General features: G+C 42.3%; 1 protein-coding gene across 4 annotated transcripts in view; it reads left to right on the top strand.

Moving 5' to 3' along the window:
* The window catches only part of VPS8 (VPS8 subunit of CORVET complex), a 162,893-nt gene extending 149,666 nt beyond the window's left edge, over nt 1–13,227 (top strand). For 2 of the 4 annotated variants that reach the window (XM_078779782.1, XM_078779774.1), the window contains 4 exons: nt 6,913–7,072; nt 9,790–9,846; nt 9,977–10,054; nt 12,095–13,227. In XM_078779782.1, coding sequence (XP_078635908.1) covers nt 6,913–7,072; nt 9,790–9,846; nt 9,977–10,054; nt 12,095–12,238 — 439 coding nt within the window. In that variant the 3' untranslated portion in view covers nt 12,239–13,227. Of the gene's footprint in view, nt 1–6,909; nt 7,073–9,789; nt 9,847–9,976; nt 10,055–12,094 lie in introns of all 4 variants that reach the window. The other 2 variants (XM_078779777.1, XM_078779770.1) reach the window with 1 other exon arrangement.
* Nucleotides 13,228–17,666: the final 4,439 nt, after the last annotated feature.

Genomic DNA, 17,666 nt, shown 5'->3' with positions numbered 1-17,666 from the left:
GGAGTACAGGCAGAAAGTGGACATGGCGATGGGCTGCTCCAGGTTGCGCTCCCATGCTTGACCTGACCTGATTCCAGTCCTTTTGTTGAAAAACATTTTTCCAAAGACTTAACTGTAATTTTGCTTTATCCTTGAATGTTGTGACTCTTGTGTAAATATTGGTGAATTATGGTCTGATTAAGGGGATAGAGATGGTCTTGGGGATGATAAGTTCATAGCTCATAGCTATTGAAGACAAAAGGAGCCCTGTTGTGGTTCTGTGCTTCCATTATTTTTTTTGATTGCCATGCTAAATCAGTGTGGGTGTTTTCTGAAAATTGGTCAATCCTTGTTCAGAATACTTTTCAATTAAACATTTGCAACAGTAACTTTTTAACTTGCAGCTACAGTGACCAGTGAAGAACAGTGTATTGGAACAGTGAAGTCAAATTTGTTATTCTTAGTGGGGCACCTGTGGGAAACCCACAGGCATAGACATGAATGGCATTTTGATATCTTGAGTTAGATGCTGCACATTCAATTTTCAAAATGGGTACTGCCAATTCATCAGATCCAGAAATAATGTAATCCCACTCTACTCTCCAGCCCACTCTCCTCTCCTCACTCATTACCCCCTCTCCTCCCTCTCTTCTTCTCCTCCTCACTCCTCTCCAACCCGTCCTCAATCCTTTCTACCCCTCACTCCTCTCCCCCTCACTCCTCTCCTCATTTCCATCCCTCCTCACTCCTTTCTAACCCTCACTCCTCGCCTCCTCTCATCTCCTCTAACTCCTCTCTACCCTATCCCTCACTCCTCTCCAACCCCTCCCTTACTCCTCTCCAACCCCTCCCTTACTCCTCTCCAACCCCTCCCTTACTCCTCTCCAACCCCTCCCTTACTCCTCTCCAACCCCTCCCTTATTCCTCTCCAACCCCTCTCACTCCTCTCCAACCCCTCACTGCGCACACTGCACAGGGGAGAGCATTGCACGCAGGGGGAGGGGGAGAGGATCACACACAGGGGAGAGAAGGGAGGGTAGGAGGAACAGTGACACTTCCACATTGACTTGATTGACTTGACGTGAGAGGAGAGGGAGTGGGGAGAACACACCTTGACTGACTGACTTCTGTTGTTCATTTTATACCTCCGCCCCCGAAGGTGGCCGGAGGCATTATGTTGTAGGGTTGTCCGGCCGTATGGGCTAAACCTCGTTTTTCTCAGCAACCACATGTCCGATTGAGACGAAACTTTCAGGGTAGGAGTGACACCCATGCAGAATGTTTTTATGATGATTGTGACGTCATAGGTCATGTGGTATGGCAGCCATCTTGGATTAAACAAATAATTACAAAATAATTTCTCGGAAACCACTGAATGGAAAAATTTGAAACTTGCCACATTGCCAAGTACTCCCAATGGGGAACAAAAGCATGATAATGATGACATTACCCAACCCCCCCCCCCCCCCCCCCGCCCATGCCTCCTCCCCCCAAGCCCTCTCCCTCCCACAGATCTCCCGATGTCCCTGTTCTCTACTGTTGTACTTGTGTGCTTCCCTCTCTATTCCCATCTTGTCTCCCGCTCCCTTTATTGTATGTTTTGTGTGTCCGTTTTTTTTTTTGTGATTAATGTTAGCTCTTACACAAAAGCCTGGTGTTGACTTCGCGGTTAGGGTGCCGGCTTAGGATCCTGGGTTCGAATCCCGGTTGATCGCTGAATTAATGCCAGGGGGGTTGACTCAGCCTGTCATCCTTCTGAGGTCGGCAAATTGAGTACCAGTTCACTGGTAATTCCCTATGTGTTGCAAGAGGCGACCAACAGGGTTGGCGGCAGGAAGGGCATCTGGCCATAAAACATCGCTTCAAAAAGGGGACCACGGTGCCCGAAAAAGGCCAACCCCTGCTCTGCGGGGGAAAATGGCCTCTAAAGGTGGTTGGTTAGCTCTTACATAAGCCTCGATTTTGTATACAAAAATAAATAAATAAATAAATCATAGGTGAAGTGGAATACCAGCTGTTACGGATTCGTCACTTCCGTTGTTGTGGTTTTCATCCACTGCAAACATATTTTTGATTCCATGTACTATTATTGTTGTCGTTTGGGGGAGATAGAGATTGCTATTTTCAAAAGGTAAAAAGGTTGGTGTTTTAAATGAAACCGGAACCGGACGGCGACGAAGAGGAAGAAGAGGAAGAGGAGGAAGAAAAGGCGGAGCGAGTGAGTCGGACAAGAAGCCTAGCTGCTTCGAGGTCTGGAGCGAACGATTGGCGAACGAGGGTCACAAGTGAACTTTGGGTTTCCCGGGAAAGGGATTCCTGTGACAGAGTTGTTATCGCTGTGACAGATAAACCTGCGTGACACGTTTTGCGGTTGATTCCGAGGAGAATCATCGGAGTGCCGTTACGCCTCGAGAACGGGCCGTCGGCCATTTTGACTCGCGCGCTTTGCGCATCGCTCAAGGTTTTTCACTTCGCTTCAATCATTTTCACCGCATTCAGACGTTAATCTGGTGTGCGTGTGTAACATGGCTTTTGAGTGGGAAATCTGCGGTTCGCCGATTTGGAGCCATGGAACGTCCATACCCGAGGGTGTGATTTCCCAGTCGCCTTGAGGGCACCTTTGCGCAGCTTTGGCAGCGGGACTGTGACTGTCACCCGAACGAGATTCTGGTCTCGATTGGACATCGTTCTGACGATTACTGGAGCGGATCGACTTTGGCTTGATGCCGGAATAGAGACATTGGGGAATGTTCTTCTTTTCGCTCACTTGGATCACAGTGAGTTATATTGTACGAACCTCATGGTACCATCGTAGGAAATATATATTGGTTGTACAATTGATTACTATTGTTGTTGTACTGTTATTCTTGTGTGATCTTAATACAATACTTGTTTGTTGGTAACAATTGGTGTGGCTTCACCATTGATCTTTGACATACAGAATAACACATCTTTCTGCCGTGACTCCTCTCGGGGCTCGGAGGTACACCGTGACCTGGGTTTGGGGAGGAGCACGTAACACAGCCAAAAATGTTTTAAACTAATTCCTTATCCTAAAAATCAGAAATTGCATGCACATGATCTATGGCCCATTTGTATTGATATATTAAACTTATGACATCATAGGTCACATGGTTTGGCAGCCATATTGGATTTTACTTAAAACCTTAAAAAAACATGTCCTCCCAAACCACAAAATCGATTGACTCAAAACTTTACATGTGTCATTGACTAGGCATGGCGATTAAAAGATGATCACGAAAACATCATTGGTCACATGGTGTGGCAGCCATATTTGATTGAAGAAAAATATTAAATAATTATATCTCTGAAACCGCTTACCCTATCGATGCAAAATTTTACAAATATCATCTAACACCATTGTTGCATATAGTTTGAAAATGATGTCATAGGTCACGTTGTTTGGCAGCCATCTTGGATAGAAACACAAACCATATCCGATCAACACAAAACTTCACAAATGCGATCCCCTACCCATACATATGCAGAGTGTACATTATTAAGGTCATATGTCACATGGTGTGGCAGCCATGTTAGCTTGAAAGCCGATAATTAAAAAAATCCCTTCTCTGAAACTGCTTCACCGATCGATGTGAAACCTGTCACGGCTGGTGAAAATGTGATACTTGAAAACAGCTGAAGGGATTTAAATCAAACTTGTTTATTTTTAGGACAGTGAACGAGGGTAGCTCCCGTTGTGGGACTATGCGGAGGCGTATTGGCGACACAGTTGTATTGCTCTAGTTAATCTTGAAAGCATGGAATACACTTAACTTTTCAAATTGAGAATTGAATAAAACCAAACGTTATTAATAAATATTGTATTCCATAGCTGGTCCACATATACAATTTATTATGTACAAAGTTTTTGAAGTATTGTTTTATTACATAGTTGGAAAAGAGTCAACTCTCCTTAAATAAACTCTTTATATACACCCCGGGAATATGGAAAAATATAATTACACTACGGTCTATCCCCAACTTCAGTTTTCAGTCGCTGTACTTTTACTAAGTAATAATATAAATAACTAGAATGGCACTCAGTAGAGAGCATACCCCCGCCAGGTGAACAGTTTATGTTTTGTATCCCAGAGTACACCAGAAAATCACAATACAGAATCACATTTAATCAAAATCATCCATCCACAACTTTTTGAGATATCCTGCTATATATTGTTGTTGGCTCTATCTCCCAATAGTGAAGAATCACTTTAAAAATTATACTAGCCGGATCTGGATCTTCAATTGAAAGTAGAATCGATTCTTCCTTGTCACACACCCACCCGGTCCACCGAGTTTCGTCCAAATCCGTCCATAACCTTTTGAGATATCCTGCTATATGTTGGTTTTAGCCCTATCACTCAATGGTGAAGAATTACTTTTAAAAATAAATAATTGTCATATCCGAATTCATATTCAGATCTTCACCAAAATTGAATCGATTCTTCCTAGTCACACACACAACCTGTCCAACAAGTTTCGTCCAAATCCGTCCATAACTTTTTGAGATATCCTGCGATATGTCGGTTTTAGCCCTATCACTCAATGGTGAAGAATCACTTAAAGATTAAATAATTCTCATATTCATATTCAGATCTTCACCAAAATCGAATGATTCATCCTTGTCAGACACCCAACCAGTCCACCAAGTTTCATCCAAATCCGTCCACAACTTTTTGAGATATCCTGCTATGTATCGTTTTTGGCCCTATCTCCCAATGGTGAAGAATCACGTAAATATTAGACAAGCTGGATCCGGATCTTCACAAAAATCTAATCATTTCGTCCTCGTCACATATGCTACCTCGCTGCCAAATTTTGTCCGAATCCGTCCACAACTTTTTGAGCTATCATGTTCACAAACAAACAGACAGACAGACAGGGGTGAAAACATAACCTCCATCCACCTTTGGTGGCGGAGGTAACTAATTCCCTAGTAGGGAACCCTGCCCTAATCCCCTCTCCTCCTCCTCCCCTCCCTCCTTTCCCCATCCCTACATCGCATCTGACCAGACACATTCAAAATGGCTATTAGAATATATTTCACGGCTTTTTTCAACTTTTGCTGAAACTAAGACTTAAACCATCCAAGCGACTACAAAAATGAAATCAGATGGTGAATTAGAGTCTTGATAAAACCGTGAGGGTTAAAGTGCGAGCCTAACAAAAGAGGCCTCAGAGCTATGCCGTTCAAACAAAATGGTGGAGATTTGTTTTTGAAGCCCCTCCCAGAATGGTTGAAGCCACACCCATGAACAGCCAGATGGACACACTGGAGTAGAGTATTATTATAGTGATTTTCTATAAACTCAATAAATGTGGATTTGAGATCAAAGGATGAATATAAAGCAAGAGTATAGAAGGTCAACTTTTATCTCTTGGCATTTCTATACATATGTTTTACCATTGCAGAACAATAGCACCTTTTATGTTCAGTCCTCTCATTTTGGGTAAGCATAAGTATTGGAACAGATTAACTGAAAGTACAGTATATTAAAGTAGTATAATAGTTAGTATTTGGTTACATATCCCTTGCATGTAATAACTGCATCGGGCTAGTAACCGAATGACATTACCAAACCCTTGGTATCTTCTTTTGAGATGCTTTGCCAAGCCTTTACTGCAGTCGTTTTCAGTTGTTGTTTGTTTTTTGGGGTTTCTGACTTTAGTCTCCTCTTCAGCAAGTGAAATACATGCTCCATTCGATTTAAATCGGGAGATTCACTTGGCCAGTCTAAAACCTTCCACGTTTTCCTCCCTGATGAACTCATTGGTTGCGTTGGCGGTGTGTTTTGGATTATTGTCTTGCTGCGTGGTGAAGTGCCGCCCAATGGGTTTGGAGGCATTTTCTTGTGCATAAGCAGACAAAATGTTTCTGTACACTTCCAAATTCATTCTGCTGCTGCCATCATTTGTTACATCATGAATAAAGATGATCGGGCCAGTTGCAGAGCAGCCATGCAAGCCAAAACCATGACACTATCTCCACAAGATAGTATGCTTTGGATCCTATGGAGTTCCTTCCTTTCTCCGCACTTTCGCCTTTCCATCGCTTTGGTAAAGATTTATCTTGGTCTCATCTGTCCATAAAACTTTGTTCCAGAATACTACTGGCTCACCTCTGTACATCCTGGCAAATTCTAATCTGGTCTTTCTATTTTTGGTGCCAGTGAGATGTTTGCATCTTGCGGTGTAGCCTTTGTAATTCTGCTGTCGACGTCTTCTGCGAACAACAGATTGTGATACTTTCACCCGGTGATGCCACTGACAGTTTTATGGTTTTTCTTCACACCTCTGATGATTTTTCTGTCATCAACTGCAGTTGTTTTCCTTGGCTGACCTGGCCGTTGTCTATTGCTCAGTACCTTAGTTGTTTCTTTCTTTTTCAAGATATTCCAAATTGTTGTATTTGCTTTGCCAAATTGTTGTGCTGTGGTTCTAATTGAATTATTCTGTTCTTTCAGCTTCCAAATTGTTTGCTTTTCTTTCATAGACAGTTCCTTGTTCTTCATGTTGGTTTATGCCTTCTGGCTCCAAAAGCACACGACCAATTCAAAATCAAAGGCTAAAACCAAGACTAGATATTCACAGCCCGTTTATGTGTGAAAATAAACCACCTGTGAGTCATTTCTTCCAATACTTATGCATACCTAAAATGGGGGGATTGAACATAAAAAGTGCCATCGTTCTACAATGGTAAAACATCTATACATAGAAATACCAAGAAATAAAAGCTGACTTTCTGTACTCTTGCCTCATATTCATCTTTTGATCTCAAATCGAAATTTCTTTGAGCATATAGCAATAATAAATTTGACTTCACCGTTCCAATACTTATTGACAGCACTGTATATGTTGTACATGTCTTCAATCACTATCTAAAGGTCTTCTACTATCACTTTTTCCCAGCAGATGTGGGCATGGTTACCATGCAGACTGCCTCGCAGGAGCTATGCGGGCAGGAAGTTGTACCCCAGGAGCCCACCTCACCTCCATTCCCTCGATGAACTGTTACCTGTGCCATGCAAGTCAGGCTGGTTCCCAGCGAAAATCCGACACCCACCTCTCCCAGGTACGATCACAAACTCTGTTGTGATGTTGATGGCAGGTTATTTGCAGGCGAAGATCGAGGGAAGGCTTGATATCCAGCATGACATTGCTTTATTGGTGGATACAATATCAATTTGCAAGCGGTAGATTCTGTTGCAGTTGCAGATGAAATCCTGATTTAGAGGGTTGGTTTGAATGAAATACTCCTTTCCTCTTTTCCTGTTATTCCACATGACATTCCACATGTTATTCCACCACAATGTGTGTGTGCTTTAAATGTGTCAATCACAATGTGGAACTGCATTTCAAACATGCCACACTTTTATCAGCCAATTGCTTTACCAATTTTCTGACTTGCATGTTCCTCTTGTACTGCTTCAATTTGCTGTCAGTATAACAAACATCAGCAGGGTATAATTCAGGGGTCGCCAAATATTTTTGATTGTGGACCAGAAACAAAATTCCAAATCGCTTTGCGGGCCACGCAACCAGACATTTTAAACACGTAAAAGCTACATTCTGTGGACACCACCGCTTTAAAATGTTCTTGCATAAAAGTTTTAAGGTGCAGGTCCAAAAGCCATACAGCTATTTAGTTATTTAAAATGCTTTTTTTGTCCAAAAATGTTTAATTTGTTCGATTTTCTTGGGCTTTGTTTTAGTCGAGTCTTAAACTGTTGGTGGCAGTCAAATATGACATCACAAAAAATGATGTCGTAAAAATTAATTGTAGGATAGATGAAAGGGTTTAGCTTTGTGAAGCCTCACAGGTCTGGATTTTATCAATGTTTAAAAACTTTTGCACAAACACACCACTTAGTGCCTATAGAAAGTGCACCCCCTTTCAAAATTTTCACTTTTTGTTGCTTTATAGCCTGTAATTAAATTGCATTAAATCAGACTTTTTCCACCTTTATTTACGCATCATAACCCACAACTTCCAAATGAAAAACAAATTCTACAAATTTCAGAAAATTAATAAAAAATACAAAACTATAATATCTTGGTTGGATACGTGTCCACGGATATGTGTCCACTCCCCCCTGCCCCCGAGTTAATACTTGGTGAAAGCACCTTTGACAGAAATTACAGCTGTGTCTTATTTGTGAATTACAGCAATATTTGCCCATTCTTCTGTACAAAACTATTCTAGTTCAGTCAAGTTGAGTGGGGAGCATTGATAGACAGCAATCTCAAGTCATGCCACAAATTTTTCGATTGGATTTTGGTCGGGGCTCTGACTGGACCACTCAAGGATATTTATCTTTTTGTTCCTTAGCCACTTCAGTGTAGCTTTGGCTGTGTTTCAGGTCATTGTCATGGTGAAAGGTGAACTTCCGTCCCAATTTCAGCTTTTTTGCAGAGGGCAGCAGGTCCTCTAGGATTTTTCTGTGTTTTGCTCCATCCGTTTTCCCTTCTATCCTGATAAGTGCCCCATTCCCTGCTGATGCAAACATCCCCATAACATGATGCTGCCACCATAATACTTCACAGTAGGGATGGTGTTCTTTGGGTGATGTGATGTGTTGGGTTTGCGCCAAACGTAACATTTTGCATTTAGGCCAAAAAGTTGTTTCTTTGTTTCGTCAGACCAAAAAAAAAAAAATTTCCACATGGCTTCAGAATCTCCGGAGTGGTTTTTTTCATACCTCAAACAGAACTCAAGGTGGGCTTTTTTGAGTAATGGCTTCTTTCTTGCCACCCCACCATACAGGTCAGACTTGTGAAGTGCTTGGGATATTGTTGTCACATGCACACAGTGACCAGACTTTGCCATAAAGGCCTGTAGCTCATTCAAAGTTGCCATTGGCCTATTGGTGGCCTCTCTGATCAGTCTCCTTGCTTGGTCATCCAGTTTGAAGGGACGGCCTGATCTAGGCAGGGTCTTGGTGGTACCGTACGCCTTCCACTTCTTAATGATTGTCTTGACTGTGCTCCAAGATTTTATTCTAAAATAATCAGAATCACTACAATTTAACACAGGTCAAGGCCAATTAACTTGGTGTATGATTTTGAAGGTGATTGGTTACACCTGAGCTAATTTACAATTGCTGTTATAAGGGCGGTGGGCACGTATCCAACCAAGATATTCTAGTTTTGTATTTTTCATTAATTTTCTGAAATTTGTAGAAAAATTGTTTTTCACTTGGAAGTTGTGGGTAATACAGTGTGTGTAAATCTAAAGTGTGTGTGTAAATGTGTAAATACAGGTGGAAAAAGTTTGATATTATGCAATTTAATGCCAGGCTATAAGGCAACAAAAGGTGAAAATTTTGTAAGGTGGTGTACTTTCTATAGGCACTGTGCATAATTATTCTTCTCAGGAAATACTCGTCTCTCCAAATATCCACACGTTCACCCACTCACATAACTACAGCACCAACACAGGCAACTTGTAGTGGTTAATGTACACCAGAGGGGAACCGATACAGAGCAAAAAAAATGGCAGCAATTTGATTTTGAGGACCCACCCAGGCGGACAAAAAAAATGATGCTCATTCTCTCACAACAAACTAAACCAGGCTGATCCAGAAACGTTGGCAGGCCTGGTTTATACAGTGCTGAAATCACCAGTGCGGAGAGGTCAAAAGAACGGCAAGCCTCGTATATACTTGCTATTGGAGTGGCTGTATTATTTGATTTCACCTATTGGTCTTTCCACCTCATAATTATGACTGTTACTTTCAAAAATACAAATCATTTTCACATAAATCAGTCTGTTTGCATTTTTTTTCCCAGCATTCTAAACTAGATGTTGGCACAAAGGACAAACGTCAAGAAAAACAAAGGAAGAAGGTAAGTTTTAGATCAGTTTAATGTTAGCTTAGAAATGTCCCTCAAATCCACTTTGAATGCTGACATGACTTATCACCCCTGAGTTTTTTTCTGTGCCTCTGACTGAAAAAATGGTGGTGGTGTTGTCCAGGTGGTAGAGGTTACAATGGATCAACAGCAGGTGCAAGCCTTGGAAGCTCTGCACAACGTTTCCAGTGGACCCTCACGGGTAAACTTTCACAACGATAATTATAGTAAATCACAAGTTCACGAGTATAGCTTCTAGTAAATCTGTGCATGAGTATATATGTATAATCACAATTCATGTGCGTGTGCGTGTGTATGCTCCGCTGCCACCAGTCGTCATCTTCACTTAAGAGTTTCTAAGACTGAGCAGTGCCCCCCCTGATCCCGAAGCCTCCATCTTCACTCCAGCAAGGAACCACGACTCATGGAGCAAGCTGTCTCTTATCGATACTCCGTTTCCTCCATCGGTTCCTGAAGTGGGGATGATGTCGATCTGCGTGACCTCACGAGTACACCCGATCCCACCTGTGGACTTCAGCCTCTTCCTTCTCAGTCTCATCCTTCCTCGGTCTCATCTTGGTCTCATCTGTCCTTGGCGGGATGGAGTTGAAAAAACCTAACAAGCCGCACGGCCAGGCCGCATCCCAAATGCATGTAAATTGGTGTGACTCTAGGCGCCACATGCACAGCTCTCGGCCTCAACAAAGCTGCCGCCCCCAGCTCGGTTCTCGTGTGCGTGTGTCCGTGCGTGTGTGCTTGCGCATTCAGGTTTTTTGTTTGCTTGCTGATTTAATGGAAAATCCACCAAATTGTTTTCGACATATTGCTGAAACATTCAATTAAATTTATTTTTTAATTATCACAGTGGTTGCTATGGAGTAGAGTAGACCGATGTGCTGCGTAATGTCCATCTAATCTGCAAGTGAAAGCCTATAGCAAGGAATGTATTCACAAGAAAGGCTATAGCAAAGAAGGTAAACATATATAGGTGAAGCTATATGCTGACGTTTGGAAGTGTGGTTGCATTGCCATATTGACTGACTGTCTGGACATAACTAAGATCATGGATATAGTGATATGGATCCACCGTTTGGAGAGGTTCTGGGCTGAAAGGGCTGAAACCTCGATGAAGAACGGAGACTAGCTGCTACTCTTCATTAAGGGCCGAATGTATGAAAGATGTTTAGTGAGCGTCTTGCTAATAGACGCCTAACCTTTAAACGCTAACAAAAGCATCTTTGTATGTGCACAGCTGATCGCCAGTCTAAATAGCAATTTATGAGGGGAGATAAACAGCCGATTAGCCTGCGAAACCCCACCCATGTCTCCCACACCCAATTGAAATGATGCACTTGCATAGAATGGCAGCACCGCAGACAATTGTTGGAGGGGATTCAGCACATTGCTTCTCGTTGTAGGTTGATCCAGGTCCTCTTGGGCTAGATTCGGTGGCCAACAAAATGCTTCCTTCGAGAGTCTAATGGCGGCCAAATTTGACAATTTAATACTTCTCCAGAGGATTGCATCTATCCTCGAAAATTCTCAATGCACGTTGGCCTACTGCCATATTCCTATCTGCTTCTGCCTCCTCTTGAGCTAACTCAAGCAAATGTCCCATGTAAACTACAAGGCATAAGCCATGCAATGCTTGCTTCAAGGCCTTAAACCACTCTAAAAACATGCCCTCGCTGACGTGTAAAAGTTCCTTTGTTATTTAAACGCTTGTGATTAGGTTTTGATGTGCATCAGACAATCACTCTTCGGTGATAGGTGGTCAACTTTGAAGGGGGGAGAGCAGGGAGGGGGGGGGGGGGGGTGGTGAAAGTGGGTGGGTAATCATCGCACGATTAGCGATTCTACACACGTCTAACCCTTAAACGCCTTTTGTAAATTCGGCCCATCATGTCTATATTAACTGTGTCTACTTATAGGTGGTTTCATATTAATAACGAGTTGTAAAAGTTTTCATCTTATTCTATATACAGTACTTTTATTTCCACATACAAGTTTATTTTCTGCTATTTTCCTCAATCCCAAATAATTGCTTGGTTATTGTGCAGTTCTCTGGAGACTGCATGAAGAAATTTGCATTGTCAGAATCCTAAAATATTACTCTACTGTAAAATAATAGATATACCTGAATTTTTACTGTGTGCACTGTGCAGGCATTTTAACCCTACAGAAAATAATCGATGTAACCAAAGGTTTAACCGTTATCAATTTCCACCTTGCCCCGGCACAGATTGCAGTGTTGGCCGAACTGGCCAGAAGCCGGGAGCAGGACTCTACTCCAGCTCGGGGAGCTCATGGTACTTCAGACCCAAACAGTGTCCTCTTCAACAAGAGCTTCCAGCTTCGCTTGGTGCCACCACCCCTGCGAGACTAACTATTTAATTTTGAGGTCCGTTCTCGTTTTGATTTTATTTCCCCTTCTCCGGCACAATGAAAATGCCATGTTCTGCAGAAGTTACCACTTCATTGTGCTGGCTGAATGGCATCCTTGACACTGTTTTGAACAAGGAAACAAATTCCTCCAATGCCCCATCACTAGTTCAGGAGTTTTTGAATGTGCACTCGACCCTACTTTGCTCTGCTCTTTTAGGGTATTGGCATAAAATCAATTCCTTTGCCATCTTTGAAAGATTCCTGCGAGTATAATTCCTCTGTAGCTGTGCGCAATACATTATTCATTTAGGCCTATGCTCAATGTACAGGCTGACTGTACTGAGTGTAATGACGATGTATACATGCTGCTTCTCGATTGGAGGGAAAACGAGCCTGCTCTTTTGATGCAGGTGACATCTGTGATTGCTCAAGTGAGCATGTGGAGACACACACCACACAGTGCTCGTTATTATCAGATTTCCAAACTTCCTGATCTCTAAAGGCAAATCCTGAAGTGTTAACTGTGGTCCGTTTTAAAGACACCTTTATACAATGATTTTTGGTGTATATAATGTATACGAGTTACATCTGAATTATAACATGAGATTATACATTACATGAGATTATACATTAGGGTTGACGTATTCCGTCTTGTGTCTTGAGATACGGTGAAATAGTATCACGGTTAAACCACTTCTTTGCTGCTCAACACCTGTTTGCTGAAGAGGGCTGTAACGTGCCTTCTGTCTCTTGTTGCAAAATTACTCGTCACTTGAATGGACATGTTATGTCATTTATTTTTGGAGATTTCATTGAAATTACTATGATTATGTTGGAGACCGATCCAAAAGCACACCAACATTGAACGGCTGGCTTGATTCCAATAGCACCACGCCTGTCGTCAATTTTTTCCCACATCTCCCTTTTCTTTGAATTTATGTGTCATTCATTTAACACCTATTTAAATAAACTATGAATATAATAGTTGAATGGACGGGAGCCTTCCAAATAGTAGGTGGAAAATTGTCCCAGAAAGATTTTCTTGGACGAAAAATATATATATACACAAAGAATTAAGTTAAGCACCCCCCCCCGTTTTTTTACAACCTCGCACAGTACAAGTTTGTTGTCGTCAAAACAGTGTAATATACCCATGATATTGCTATATTTTCTGGAGAAGTGATATTATGGTCACATAAAAACATAACAATCATGCCGTTTTCAATATTTTATTCTGAATAATTTAAGGTGAAATTTTTTGGGAATTTTAGGCATATTTTCACCTCAATTTAAGTATGGAGCTATAGGTCCATCACGGACAGTGTGGATGACGTTTATGTTTTCTAACGTACAGTCATTGTTCTGAGAAGACCTCTAGCGATCTTTGCGTCAATAACGTGTGTAGGACCCACGTGATCGGATCACTGACTCAACCAATCACTTTTTTTCACTTTGATCACTCAATTTCATCAATGGATAATTGCTAATGTCATACCAATCATTATTTGATCTCACATACCTTAGAATATATGCCAATGTATACATATACACAAAGAATATATATTAGGGGGTGCTTACCTTAATTCGTTGTGTAGGGGTGCTTAACTTAATTCTTTGTGTATATATATATATATCAATTTTCACCAATTTTCTTGCCTGCATATTTGTTTGATGGAAAAGTGTGGATGAATGAACGGTGCACTTGCTAGGAGGCCGAGTCTCCTCGTGTTTGGAAGATGTCTATACAACCAGTGCACGTCAGTTCCAAAAATGTCAATGTAAAAGCTACGATAAACTAGAACAATTATTTATGTCTATTCATACTTCCTACATCTTTTACCATGTCAATTCATACTTCCTACATCTTTGAAGTTTAATCGCATTTTACCCGACCTCTGCTACTTCCAGTGTCTTGGATGTTTTCTTGTTTTTTTAAAACATATATATACAGACTTGGCATTTAATATGGAATTTTTTTTTTCTTGACTTAGGTTTACTTTCTGAACTCAGTATATCAATCTGGTGAGTTTCTTTTACCCTTCAGTGATGTCTTTGTTGAAAGAACCATGTCACTGATTGTCTTTCGCAGCAAGAAGTCGATAACAGGATTATATCACAGGTGGCGTGACAAAATGTAAGGACAGGTACATTTGACGATTGGCTTCACAATCGGGTATATAAGGGTTGTTGTGTTCTGTATTAGTGGAAAACAACTGCTGCACGTCTACAAAAGTTATTGCCGCTTCCTCTGGAGATGGTCCGTCAACTTGACAATGCTGTTTGTCATGGAGTGGTGGCTTTACGAAATTCTGGCATGAAACAGCGTGCTATTGCTCGGCAGTATGGCATCACTCAAGGTCAGGTGTCAAACATCCTGAAACGAAATGCTCAGAGGGGTGTCCCTACTCCAATACCGAGGCCAGGACGTCCACGCAGAACCACAAGGAGAGATGATCGCCAGCTGCACCGGTTAGTCTGCAATGGCCGTACCAAGTCAGCTAATCGGCTTAGGGCTGAGTGGCAGCAACTGACAAATGTGCCTGTATCCAGAAGGCTAGTCAACCAACGACTGGTTCAAGCAGGCTATCGTGCCAGGCGTCCCCTGAGAAAGCCACGCCTGACCAGACAACACAGCCAGCGCCGATTGCAGTGGGCCAGAGAGCACCGTCAATGGCAGCGAGGACACTGGAATCACGTGACCTTCAGTGACGAGTCTAGATTTCTGGTCTATCGTCAAGATGGCCGCGTCCGAGTGCACAGACAAGTGCATGAAGCCCACAACGAAGATTGTATAGTGCCAAGAGTCCAAGCTGGACGTGGTGGGGTGACCGTTTGGGCTGCTTTTCATGCAAGGGGCAAAACTGACCTCGTTGTTCTGAATGGAAACCTGAACCAGTTCAAGTACAGGGCCATTCTGGAAGAAACATTGCTTCCATTTGCTCTTGCAGCCTTTCGAGGAAACTTTGTCTTCCAAGATGACAATGCACGGCCTCATCATGCTCGCATGATCCAACACTTTCTTGCTGACCGTGGTGTAGAGCATATGGAGTGGCCTGCCATGTCCCCGGATATGAATCCGATAGAGAACTTGTGGGCAGAATTAACGCGTCAAATCGACAACTTGGACCAGCAGCCGACCTCTGTGCGTGAATTGCAGCAGACTATTGTCACTGCATGGCAAGCGATTCCTGTCCAAACCTTGGCAAACCTCGTGAACAGCATGCCTCGACGTGTACGTGCTCTCCTGAATGCTCGTGGGGGTTACACAAAGTACTGAACTGTAATTTTACTGTCCGTAATCCCAGTCATAATTTAGCTTTTGTTTTTGTTGAAATTTTTTTGGCTAATGTGCAAAATAAAGAGATACTTCTGGAAAACGTACAGAAGTTTAACACAGTACTGTCCGTGAATTGAGTTCGATATCGGTTTACATCACTTTCAAGGATCAATTTATTTGCTTTGAAATGTCAAATGTGGTTTTTGTTTCTTTTAAAGGTCACATTAACAAAATCTAGAATAATTTCAACATAATTCCAATGAACTTTTGGTTCTAAGTCATCTTGAAAAGTAAGTTCACCCCCACAAAAAAATATTCCATATTAAATGCCAAGTCTGTATATATATATATATATATATATGGAGGGTGAGGGGTGGATAGGGGGAGGGAAGGGGTAATGACACTACAAGGAATTTCAGGAATGAAGGCGGAGATTGAAAGATGTGGATTTGGGGTGGATTAACGGGAGTAGAAAATATCAAGGTTTTGGATATGGAATAATAAGAGATGGTGGTGAACAGCTGTTTTAAAGACCTGGAGGGAGGAGTGGGATTGAAGAGAGTGTTGGATTTCTTTCTTTTGTTTTGCTTTATCCTCATATTTTTCTAACTTTCACTGAGCCCCTTACCGAGAGTGGCTGTATGCCTTGTCTGGGGCGATATCCATTAAAAAAAGAACGGCATTCAGTAGAGTATACCTCCGCCTGGTGAACAATTTACTTTTGTATCCCACTGATAGATCCGGATCTGGATTTGGACCTGAACCAAAATCTAATCGCTTGTTCTTCTCACCTCATGAACTCATCCACCAAGTTTATTCATAACTCGTCCACAATTTTTGAGATATCCTGCTATGTATCGTTTTTGGCCCGATCTCCCAATGGTGAATAATCATTTAAAATGTTATCGGAGCAGGATCCGAATCCGGATCTTCACCAAAATCTAATCATTTCGGCCGTGTCACATACGCTACATCTCTGCCAAATTTCGTCCGAATCCATCCACAACTTTTTGAGATATCTTGTTCACACACAGACAGACAGGGGTGAAAACATAACCATCCACCTTTGGTGGCAGAGGTAATAAGGAGAAAACGTTTTGGAAAATGTTTGGTACTTCTTGGAACGCCAATGGAATCAGGAAAATGTATATCTGTGTACTGTAACTAACTAGTTACTGTATGTATATTGAATTGTATTTTTTAATCTGCACAATGTATCCCTATGGGGGAGGTGTGTGTTTGTATTCAATGCTTGTGGAAGAGCTAGAACACGGAATGGATCAGGGCACAACGAATAAAGGACCAACAGTGGAAGGGGGAAACGCCCACAGCAGGGCAGAGAGAGAAAATGGATAGAGACGGACAAACAAAGGATGCGGGTAACGATGAAAAGTAGGAGGGAACACAGCAAGGGGTGAACAAGATGGATGCAGAAGCAAAATGTTGGGATGGGTGGGGAAGTGGTTTAATTGGTGTAGAAAAAATCATGGTTTTGAATGGGCGTGACTTAAGATGGTGATGAACAGCTGTCTTGAATACCTGGAGGGAAGAATTAGATCAAAGAGAGTTGGTAGTTAGTTCCACAGGTGGGGGGAAAAAGAGGATCAAATGAGTGGAGGTGAGCAGTGGTCCTGGATTTTGGCAGTTTCATTAGGAGGGGGTTGCTGGTGGACCGCGTGTGTCCTAGAGATACATTTAGGGGGCACAGAGCACGGAGAGGGTGGAGGGTGCAAGACCAGAAATGACGAGGAAGAAGACAGAGAGACTGAAATACCTGTCAGGGATGGCGAAGTGATAGTCCCATAGACTCAGCTTCATTGTGAGAGATTCCAATGATCTTCAGTCTCGGTTTCCATGGCGTCAAGCTGAGCAGGATGTGGGGCAGGAGAGTCTGCCCAGAGAGGAGAGCAATACTCCACAAAGTTGCGGATGAAAGCCTTGTAATTGAGTTGGAACTCAGGTGGGTTATGGAAGGACTTTGCACAACGGGGGATGCCCAGTCGGTGTCTGGCTTTTTGAAATGTGGCCAGCCCAAGAGAGACCATGGCTGAGAGTGAGACCCAAGAGTTTGAGTGACTGAACCTATTCGAGAAGGTTGTTGAGAAAGTAGATGGGGAGGTTTGCGGTACGGTCTTTTCGGAGAGATTGTGTG

This window comes from Myxine glutinosa, chromosome 1 (assembly GCF_964187855.1).
Source record: "Myxine glutinosa chromosome 1, kmMyxGlut1.1, whole genome shotgun sequence".
NCBI classification, from domain to species: domain Eukaryota; kingdom Metazoa; phylum Chordata; class Myxini; order Myxiniformes; family Myxinidae; genus Myxine; species Myxine glutinosa.
Note: the sequence above shows the minus strand (reverse complement) of the source record. Positions and strands in the feature narration are given on the sequence as shown.